At 40.7% G+C, this 10,908-nt stretch overlaps 1 protein-coding gene across 1 annotated transcript; it reads left to right on the top strand.

Annotated features, from left to right (window-relative positions):
* The first annotated feature begins 411 nt into the window (after nt 1–411).
* gdpd3a (glycerophosphodiester phosphodiesterase domain containing 3a) lies at nt 412–10,887 on the top strand. The gene is made up of 10 exons (XM_030058253.1): nt 412–1,141; nt 2,164–2,206; nt 3,351–3,486; nt 4,266–4,311; nt 4,592–4,710; nt 6,035–6,124; nt 6,491–6,624; nt 7,337–7,396; nt 7,845–7,896; nt 9,834–10,887. The coding sequence occupies exons 1-10, from the start codon at nt 1,003–1,005 to the stop codon at nt 9,960–9,962; spliced, it is 948 nt and encodes a 315-aa protein (XP_029914113.1). The 5' UTR covers nt 412–1,002; the 3' UTR covers nt 9,963–10,887.
* Nucleotides 10,888–10,908: the final 21 nt, after the last annotated feature.

The raw sequence follows: 10,908 nt of genomic DNA, 5'->3' as shown, positions 1-10,908 counted from the left end.
GCTGGCAGCCGCCACCCAACAAAATATGATTTTTATATTGAGTTTACACATGGATCACTCTTTTACAAAGCACTAACCTAACTTAAAATTTTCTTAAGCTAGAATCTGGACTAACATGCACACTAGGTCTCAGTAAGGTATTAGTTGCCAGTAAGTCTTTGTTTATCATGTCAGGGTAATTCAGGGTCAGGTAACTTTTCAGTCACAGAATTGGTGTATATAAGTTTACAAGAAGTGCTTTCCTGCCTCTAGCAATTGAATTAAAAAAAAAAAAAAAAAAAAAAAAAAAAAACAGTATTGGCAAATATTATTCAGCTCAGGTGTGACACGCACACAAAGCAGCAGTGTCCCACTTGCACAAAAGCAGTCAACCTCTGTGGTTTGGAGCGAGTGAAATATTACTGCCACAGGGAAGGGAGCGGCTGCAGAGAGAGGGAGAGGTGAACTCTAGGCCAGCGCTGGTGCTTCATTAACTGATTTTTACAGCTCCTTGCAGATTTCAGGTGCTAGGACCCAGGACCAACCCGGACAAGAGACTTTGAGTTGAATCACACCAAAGGTGGGAAAATCCTGTGGCATGAAACATTCATGGCAAGTTTCTTGGCCTTACCTGTTTGTCAAGTTTTTTTTTTTTTTTTTTTTTTTTTTTGGCTTGCAAGGAAGAAATTTGTTACAACACCGAGCTCTGTAAAGGTACAAGAGCACCTGTAGCGGGCTGACTGACTCTAAACAATAACGTTTGTCATTCCTCGGATTTCATTCACTTGCCTGCCTTAAGAAGAACAGAGAGGTTTCTGTTGAGGATCTTCAAAGTGGTTAATTATCTCCTGCTCAACAAGGACGTGCTTGTTTTCTTTTTCTTTTTTTTTTTGTATTTGCTTTTTTCTGTATTTGCTGGTGCCTGTGTGAGCACCCAAAAAGCTTCTCGACGTGTGGTTTGAGGTGGGATCCTGCAGAGACGCCGGGCAAAGTGCTCAGCTGGATGTGTGTTTGTAAGGAAGCATGAGCAACCTCTTCTACTTCATCCTTCCAGCCCTTGGGGGCTACACTGTCACCTCGCTGTACCTGCTGAAGAACCCCCACATCCTGCACAAGAGGAAATGCACCGTCTTCCACTCCAAGCACATCTCCCACCGAGGAGGTAGGCCAGCCAGGGGGCCGCATTTTTACCCAGGATGGTGATGTCATTTGAGTGGTCATTTTTGGCTTATTGCTTAGGTTAGGGTTAGGCATAAGTTGGTTATGGCTAAGATTAGGGAAACCCTATAGAGAATCAATGTCAGCCAATTAGGTCATGACTTTGCCATCCTGGGAAAACTATATTAACGCCAGGAGGGAGCTGGGAAGATGAGGCAGTTGCTTCAAACTTTTGGAAACTGGTCGAAACTGTGCTCTGTGAAGAGCTGTGTGATTCATAGCTTTGCACTGCAACATTTTGAATTTGCATTTCCAGCCCTAAGAGCTGATTGCTGAACAGTATCGAGGCGTAGAGAAAAGGGGTGAGGCTTACTGATTGGGACATTGATGCCAAGATCTAGAAGTATTTCCCTTTGCCTTCCACTGCCTTCATTTCCCAGAGCTCATTCCTTTCACCAGTAGCTCACCATCGCCCTGTCAGATGCCTACAGTGTGCCTGGTAACTGCACAAATGTGTGATGAAGACAGAACAGTGTGAAAAATAATTCCTTCAATATTAAATGTTCTTCAACGTATATCAGTGTTTTCTAGCCTATGTAATAAAGTAGATAAGAATGCAAACAAGTTAAAAGGAGCATGTTGATGTGAATGCAAATGTGTATTGATAAGTATATTCTGCAATAAGGAGGAATAACACTTGATCCTTCCCTTCCAGTCACGCATGCAAAGTAGTGGTTTGTAAAATGCTGCCTTAGGATGAAAAAACTTAGTTATACCATTTAATTCTTGGCTCGATTGAATGTAGGAGCTTTATTTTTTGATCTCAGGTCCATTGCTGTTATCTCCTCACCCACAGAACAGACAGTGCAGACACCTTGGCATTTCTGTGCTAAATCACATCTACTAACAAAAATCTTAGAGGCTGCTGTATCTCATCAAAATGTGGGTCATGGCTCAAGGTGTGCATGTTCTCAGACACACCTGTCCCACCCTGTTTTCACCCTTGCCTCCTCTGCTTGTTGCCAGGATGTGGAGAGAGGATAGAAAGCACCATGGAGGCTTTCACACAGTGAGTATCCAACCCTGAGCCAAGTGGCTGACCGGTCTCAGAAAGTCCGTGACCTTCTCTGCACCTTTGAACGTCTCATCTCACACCTTTTTTTGGAAGTGAAATGACATAAAAAGATATTTTGGTTTATGTTAAGTATCAAATAGTTTAGATGTCATACTCGAACCTTGACAAATAGATTCCAAGGGGTGAGATTAAAACGATCACTCCTACAGTTTTTCTATGGTCAAATTCCAGAAAATTACAGTGAAATTTCTCATTTTGCTGAGGACCCACGGAAACCTGTCAAGACTCCACTTTGAAAAACACTGATCTTAGTAAGATTGTTGGCTTATGCTTTACCTTTACAGTCCGTTAAAGTGTTTACTTTGAAGTCAGTAGTACAAATACTTAACTGGGCAGTTATCTGGAAGCTGGATTACTAAATATATTCCTGGGAAGTACTTGGTAAACAAATGGTGATGACATAGTTTCCTCTCAGGTGATGAACTACTAGGAATTTAGCAGGAAGGATATTGGCAACAAAAGCATTTTCTTTTTTTTTTTTTATCAAAGTGGATTGTAAGTATGAAGTTATTTCGTTCTTAAAATTATCTGGAAGCTTTCCAGATAATTTCCCTGTAAGAACTTTTGTTACCAACCTGTTTTACTTGTACATACCTGGTAATTAATGGTGAGAGTAAGAGTTACCAGCTGTTTACTGTTTGCACCGTACATGTGGAGGCACCATCACAAATAAAATGAAATGCCTCGATTAGATCAATCATACAAATTTTTATTTTTTGGAACCTCTCTGTTTTTTGTTTTCTAGCAGAACTATTAAATCTAATATGCAGTCGAGTTGAATCCGTTATTTTATTCTTTATGGTTTAATACTGTTACTGTTTAAGTTTCCGTTTTTATGAACATCTTTCAGGGGTTTCATAATGTAATCGTCATGTACCTTTTGCTGTTGCCTTGTAAACAGGCACACTGGACAACAAAAGCTTGCTCAGTGAATCAGTGAATGGTCTCTCTCTCTCTCTCTCTCTCTCTCTCTCTCTCTCTCTCTCTCTCTCTCTCTCTCTCTCCCTCCCTCTCTTTCTTTTGCTTGTGTGCTTTTCTCTCTCATCTCCTCTCCCTCTGTTTTGCCATCTGTCCCCAGTGCGGTGGAGCAGGGCACAGGGATGCTGGAGCTGGACTGTCACGTGACACACGACGGCCACGTGGTGGTGTCACATGATGAGAACCTGCTGAGGCAGACCGGCCACGACGTCACCCTCTCATCTCTCGATCTGAAGGTCGGGGGGCAAAGGTCACAGGGTCAAGTTGTGACTGAAGGAAACCAGAAAGTGTTTGCTAATAGTGCTTTGGGGGTTGCTCTTAGTGCCATGGTCGGGGTTTGTTGCACATAACAAAAGGATGTGATCATGAAATTGAAGTTCATGCATTGAAAACTGACATTAATCACTCTGTTGTTTTAATCTCATCTTCTGTGGTCTGTTTTGCCATCCAGATTTAAATAGAAAGAATTATTTGTGACTACTATTAACCCAGGTTAATAGCAACAATACTAACAGCCTCAGGATGCTATGTCTACTGAACAGTGACAAGACCGGATCATTTCCATGCACAGTAATCTGCATAGTAGCTTGTACCAAGACAAGGTCATCAGGGATTAGCTGTTTATATCCGTGCGAGTGTTTCCTTGGAAACCAAGCTGGTGTGGATTGCAAAAACCAGTAATAAGTGGAGTTGACATGCTTCAGTATGGTGAATAATATCAGTGTATCTGATAATATCAGCCATCAAATTTAAGATTCTCATTATTGTGATCATCATCACACTGGTTATTTTAAATGAAATAATAAAGTTTGCACGTAGCAATTGGAAAGGAAAACTTGATTATCTTAACACAGTAACTGGTTGATCCCCCAGAACATGCTGGATTCTGTTTTTTTCATTTCATTATCATAATTGTAATAATATTATTCATATTAATAAGTAATTAAGAAGTGCAGTGGAGCTGTCTGTTATAATTGTCGCTGCCTAACTACATGTGATTTTTCCACTCATTCAGGATTTGCCTTTGTATAAGGAGAGGCTGGAGGTGACCTTTTATGCAGGTGTGTATCACTTTCTCTCTCTGTGCCATGCTCACTCCGTCTGAACAATTAACAAAAAAGCCGTTTCATCCAGAAGTAGGTCAGTAGCAGGGAGCGAGCAGCACAGTCAGTATCGTCTTTTGAATTACATTTTTTAACTTTTTCTCCCCCCTTCATGAATCTAGCTTTGTTGTTCTGTTCCTACAGCTCGTCTTTTTCTTGGCTGTGAGTGAGGCCCTTTGTAGCGTTGTTATGAGAAGCGCTGTATATCTCCTTCTCTCTCACCCCTCCTGTCCTCCAGGCCGCTACAGCAGCGGTGCAGACAGGAAGTTTGCTCTGCTAGAGGACTTGTTCAGGAAGTTCCCAGACGTTCCTGTCAACATCGAGATCAAAGAGAACAACTGCCTGCTGATACAGAAGGTAGAGACAACACGCTCCACTCCCACCACATCATCTTTTCAGCGGGTTCCCAAGTCTCTTTAAAAAGACTGCTAGACATATCAGATAATCTTAATTCTCAGGAATGATCAATATCCTGGGTGTGCTGAGTCCCTGTCTCTCCTGTCCAACCACATTCCCTCTTGCCTGGGTCTCCATTAAATGCACCGAAACAGCCAGATTTCTCAGCTGGAATTTCCACTAAACATTTAAACTCACCTCATCCCAATGAATGATAACTGTAATATAAGGTAACATAATACAAGATTTTCTTTTTAAAACTGACAGACACTTTTAGAGAGATTTAAACACATAGCTTCACATAGCAAACCAAGAGCACATAAAAAACAGCAATAAAAGCACATATAAGAATGAAAGTAAAAGTAAAACAGCACAGCGCTTAAAATTCATACACAATGAGCAGCCAGAGCCTGAGACTGCACTGCAGGCAAGTTTGAACATGTAGGTTTTTGCAGCTTGTACAATAAATCAATGTCATAAAGCAGTTTCTTTTTTTTATGTTTTCTTTCCTGTGGGAAGTTTGGCCGAGCATACCTGTGTACTTTGATCACGCAGCTCCATGCTCGTACAAACGCTGGGAGATTTTGGAGGGGTTTGGTGCTCAAGGGCACTGTGGTGGATGCTGGGGAAGGAGACAGAGTAATTGATTTATGTGATGTCTTTAATTTCAGTGATTTCATTCCTCATTTTCATCCATGATGCGTGGGACGCATTTCTGGCTATTCACCACACTGCTGCAAACATACTGATTTTGCTGCTCAAACACACGCCAACACCTAATAATACACGATGTTCAAGTGCCTTATTAGTCGCAGGGCCACCTTTTCCCTTTAAAATGGCTTCTCAATGTTTTTTCTTTTGTGAGCTGTTAAAACTAAGTGATGCCCATTGTCAAAGTGAAGAGTTTCATTTTAATAATTATCAGAGGTGGCCTGTATACTTAAATCTATTAGGTAAACCACAAGAAAATAGCATCAGGTTGCATCAGGTTATTCATCCTTGTGGTTTGGCCTTTGATAAAACAATCAGCTTTATGAAGTTTTCTTCACGTGATGTTGCCATCAGTTTGTCCCTGTCTGTTGAGTGATATTGTCTTGTGTGATCCCTTGTTGTCCCTGCAACAGTAATGTGTGTCTTTATTCAACATGCCAGATTTTTTTTTTTTTTTTTTTACATTTGTAATATTTGTCAATTATATTAATCCTAAGAACTAAATTCCTTTTCTATTCCCTCATTTCTCAACATTATTTGGTCCTGTCTGAGTCTGTCCCCTGTCCTCCTCTAGGTGTCAGACCTGGTGAAACACTACAACAGGGAGGACATCACCGTCTGGGCAACAGTGGACTCCAGCATCATGGAGAATTGCCGCAGAACGGTACACAAACCACTTGGGGGAGACAAATTATCTCAATTATCAAATTATCTCCCAGGCCTGTTCTAGAAAAAAAAAAATGTTTTATTTCTTGTCATATATGAAGCCCGTTTAGTCAACAGATCTTTACTTGATCTAAATTAATGTGAATCTTAGCTGGAGGTTCAACATTGAAAGGTGCACATGGCAATCTGATGGTTTTATAACATTTTTTTCTGTGAGCCATCGTTCTGTCAGTCCTCATTTTAAAACCAAACCTCTGCTGTTTGTGCTGAATTTTTGGTAACACTTGCTCAGCAACACCTCCTCTGTCCTGCTTGTGGCGCCCACCTCCACCATGTGTCTCTCTCTCTCTCTCTCTCGTCCCAGAACCCCTCCATGCCATACAACTTCACTGTTAGACGAGGTGTGCTGCTTCTCCTCCTCTTCTACAGCGGCCTGCTGCCCTTTGTGCCACTGGGAGAGAGCTTTCTGCAGTTCTACTTCCCACGCATCATCAACAGGTGTGTGTGTGTGTGCGCGCGCGTGTGTGTGTGCGTGCGCGTGCGTGAGTGTGTGGGTGTGTCGTTAGATAAACTCTATGGAACTGGTAATTTGTTTAGTGTGTAAAATAACAAGCCAAATGGCAGTAAGGTAAAATAGTGTGTGTTCTCAGCTATATTCCATATTTCAGTCCTTGACTTATTGTGTGTTGGTTAAATCAGTGGTTTTCAAACATTTTGGTATCAAGCCCCCCCAGACTGATCAAACTGATACACATCAGGCTCTATCTGATAAGATTCAGTTATTCCATAAAAGTCTGTACTAAAGACTGGCAGATTAACAGTGCAGGGTGTGAAACCCATGAACAGAATAGTCATAACCTCTAGTCAGTGAAATTATAGTGAAATTTAAATTTTCACCATTTTTCTGTGGACTGCCTGAAACCCCCTCAGGGATCCCTGGGGGTGCCCAGGCCCCAGGTTGAAAACCACTGTTTTAAATCACCCTGACTGTAGCCCGTCTGTGTTTACCTAGTAGGCTGTGCTGCTCTTATCTGGCTTGTATTTGCTCTGAGTGTGTGCAGTAGTGCACGTGTGTACATGAGTTGGGGTTGGAAGTGGGGTGTATCCAGACTTATTTTGTTTCTCTCTCTCTCTCTCTCTCTCTCTCTCTCTCTCTCTCTCTCTCTCTCTCTCTCTCTCTCTCTCTCTCTCTCTCTCTCTCCTCATGAAGGACTTTCATTCCTGAGAAGTACATCCTGAGGAACAGACTGGTCATCTTTCTGTTAGAAAAGTTAGTGCAGTTTCATTAGAAGAAAGCTGAAAAATTACATAGTTTTAATTGATCTCAGCCCAGCTTTATTTGACTTGATTTGCTTACATAACTGGGTGTATTTATGCCAAAGAGGTTCACCATGAAAGAGTTGTGTTCCATGGTATGCCAGTGTTAAAGTCCATAGATAAATGTTAAGCAAAACTAATTCTAATGCAAAATGAAACACAACACATAGTTGTAATAAAATAACAACATTTTGGGGCACACTCAGTAGTTGTTACACTAGTTGTGTGGAAATATTGAGAAGATTAAATTCAGGACTGCAAATAATAGTACACCAGTATCTTTATTTGTAGTCCTGTATTTCCCCAAAGTAAGATAAAACTACCTGCCAATGCCTTTGATGTACAACAAAACAAAAAAATCTTAATTTTAATACACTTTACATGTACTAATGTCCTTTCAGGTTAACGATGAGGAAGAGTCTTTTTAATCACCTTGCAGCCCGCGGAATTCAGGTATGAAACATCATCACAATGTTAATGATAGACGTCTAGAGCACAGTAACTATAGGCAGTGTCTTCAAAGGGCTTTAGAAGACAAAGAAAACAGGAAGATAAAATAAGACTATGCAGATTTGCTCACAGAGAGTTGTAAAAAGTTATCCAGCTCTTGATGTCTGCAAAGCAGTGTTTGGGAGTGTTCACACAGTTGGGGTTGTCACGATGTTAAAAGTGAGCTGTAACTGGGGATTGTCTCAGTAGCAATGGAAAGAAACATTATTTTTACAAATCATGGTGCTGAGTGTGATTTAGAGGGAGATATATAAAAAAAAAAAAAGGACCGGACCTTGAATTGAGCCCTGTGGGACCCCAGAAGTTATGTCTTCAGAGGAGGATGAGTTGAGTGTAAAAACAATCATTTTTCATTGAAAAGATCTGACTCAGCACAGTGCTGAGCCAGAGATACCAACCCACTTTTTAAACTAGGTTAATTAAAATTGCATGATCCTCTATGTCAGATACCATACTAAGCTCTAAAAAGAAACAGAACTGCATTGAGCAATCACTTGCATCTCCTGCTAAAACAATTTGTTACTATAAGAGTGCTGTGTCCATGCTGGATGACACGGTGGTTCAGTGGTTAGTGCTTTCGCCCCGGGTTGGATTTGTAGTCATTTGTGTGCAGACTTTGCATGTTCTCCTTGTGTTCATGCAGGTTTCATGGTAATGTGCTTTTATGTCTTAGGAATGTTGTTTCCTCCCACATTCCTAAGCCATGCAAGTCATGCGGATTGCCCATAGGTGTGAGGGGGAGCGTGGGAGAATTGGCTTGTATATCTGCTTTAGCACTGTAATGAACCAACTACCTGTGCAGGGCGTTTCTCTGCCTTCCAGTGGAGATCCTGACCGTGACCCTGAAGGAGGAAAAAGTGGGTTAAGACATTGAATGAATTAATTAATCCCTGCGTCCTATGGAGCGGCCTGAGGATTGAAATTTCTCGCAAATGTTGTCATTCAAAATGCATATCAATTGAACAACTTTTCCAAAATTCCAGTTTAGTTTTTAAGTTTTTGGGGGATCCAGGGAAAGTTGATCTAAGAGGAGCTGAACTGCTGCCTGTTTAAAAGTAGAGGGAGAACACAGCAGTGGCCAAGGAGCTATTATTACTTGATAAAATTCTTTGAATCATCGTATTAAAGTCATTTCTGAAGAAGATTGTGGGAGTTATATTAAGAGGATATATGGAGCATGTCATAAGGGAGGTTTCCTTTTGACACAGTAGGGAAGTTGCCAGTGTCATATCTCAATACTGGTAAATACCTACATAAATAATTACATAAATAACATACACAGTATACTGAAATGACATAGGGGAATTTTTATTGTTCAAACCAAAAATAACTGTAAAAATTATAACAACAACAATAAGAATAGATATAATAGTCCAAGACCTACAAAACCATTGTGTGTCATATAATGCACCATTCCTCTTCTGATAAAAGTAATCACTTCTAGGAAGACATCACTCCAGTTGGCGAGACATGAATAGTCACTGAATGGTTTCATGAGCATGAAAACAATTTAAGTCATATGCCATGGCCATATCATTACTAGGTCTTGACTCAAATGTCAAGCACCTAAGAACAGGGTTTCCCACCATCAATCACCAAAACACAGGAAGATGTAATATCTCATGAAATAACGGAATCACATTCCTCTGAAGGAGCCCCAGCAGTCTGTCCTGCTCTCTTGATGGCCCCGTGTCCTCCTTTGTGCTGATGTTGGCTTTATTTTGACAGTTAGATGTAGCACCAAAACAACTCCAACCCTGGTGTCTCGCATAGTCATTTCAAACCCCTGGGTGGGACTGCGGAGTTTACAAAGCAATTAAATTGTGAATTATGCTAAGAGGGGAAAAAAGATGACGTCTTTCGTTTATCTGTAATTGCAGGTGCAATTGTTTGTGTGCAATGAAGACCAGGATATAGAGGCTGCGTTCGAAGTGGGGGCCACAGGGGTGATGACTGACTATCCTACCCTTCTGTCAAACTACCTGTCCTGCAACAGATGCCAGGACTGACTGGAAAACACACAGAACACATCAGATGACTGATCCTCATGCACAACTCTGAATTAGCAGCTTGGTTAATCATCGAAACTGTGCTGTGTCTGGTGTGATCATGAGTACAAAATCACAAACATCACTAAAGATCTCCTAGTAGAGGCCAAGTTCAAGTTCAAGGTGAAAGACAGTGACAAAGACAATCAAGACAAAAAAAGAATAACATGCAGATATCTTAAAAAATACTGAATTCAGAATATACTACAATGTGATACACTCTACACACACTCAAGCCTATAAATATATACGTCAGAGTGTTAATTGATTAAATTCTATTACTGCTCTTGAGGGGATTTTTTTCTCAGTAACTGAATGAAATGAAAAAAAAAAATAACCAGACTTAAATTTAACACAACACAAGACAGCATATCGGATAACTTTCTTAGAACCACTTAACTACATGAATAAAAATTATTTAAAAAATATCCACCTAGCTGCTACAGAGGAAACTCTCACATCACCTGGTGCTAGTACGCTTTTTATATGCAAGCGTTCACTGGTGTGAAAGGACCATGTCAGAAAGACTGTAGACAAGAAGGAAATGAAAGAAATTTCAGTTCCATTTCTTCAACCGAGAAAAGACTCATGAGACCGGGGCTGCAGACTCTGCATATTTACTACTGAACACCATGAAACAGGACAGAAACAGACTACTCTCCATCCACAGTCAGCTGTGTGTGGAGTGTCCTGTAAATGGTTCACATGATCTTATAGACACAGGGAGGGTTTCAAGGAATAGTTACTGATCTTTCTAAGCAATAGTCGGTCACATTTTACAGTGTCTGAGTGAATGTTTTACCTGGTTGGACCATGTGATCTGACATACAATCAGAGATCTCCAGTTTCGTGATAAGGAAATAAACGTGACATTGTTTTGATTGTGTTTGATGTTACTTTATGCCAT

This window comes from Myripristis murdjan, chromosome 8 (assembly GCF_902150065.1).
Source record: "Myripristis murdjan chromosome 8, fMyrMur1.1, whole genome shotgun sequence".
Taxonomy (NCBI): domain Eukaryota; kingdom Metazoa; phylum Chordata; class Actinopteri; order Holocentriformes; family Holocentridae; genus Myripristis; species Myripristis murdjan.
This window is presented reverse-complemented; position numbering and strand designations above follow the sequence as displayed.

Bases quoted from the DNA above. Each gene is read 5' to 3' on its own strand.
- gdpd3a (XM_030058253.1), top strand. From the start codon at position 1,003: ATGAGCAACCTCTTCTACTTCATCCTTCCAGCCCTTGGGGGCTACACT. The intron at 4,711-6,034 runs GTAGAGACAACA...GTCCTCCTCTAG, and splicing joins ACTGCCTGCTGATACAGAAG to GTGTCAGACCTGGTGAAACA. The intron at 6,625-7,336 runs GTGTGTGTGTGT...CTCCTCATGAAG, and splicing joins TTCCCACGCATCATCAACAG to GACTTTCATTCCTGAGAAGT.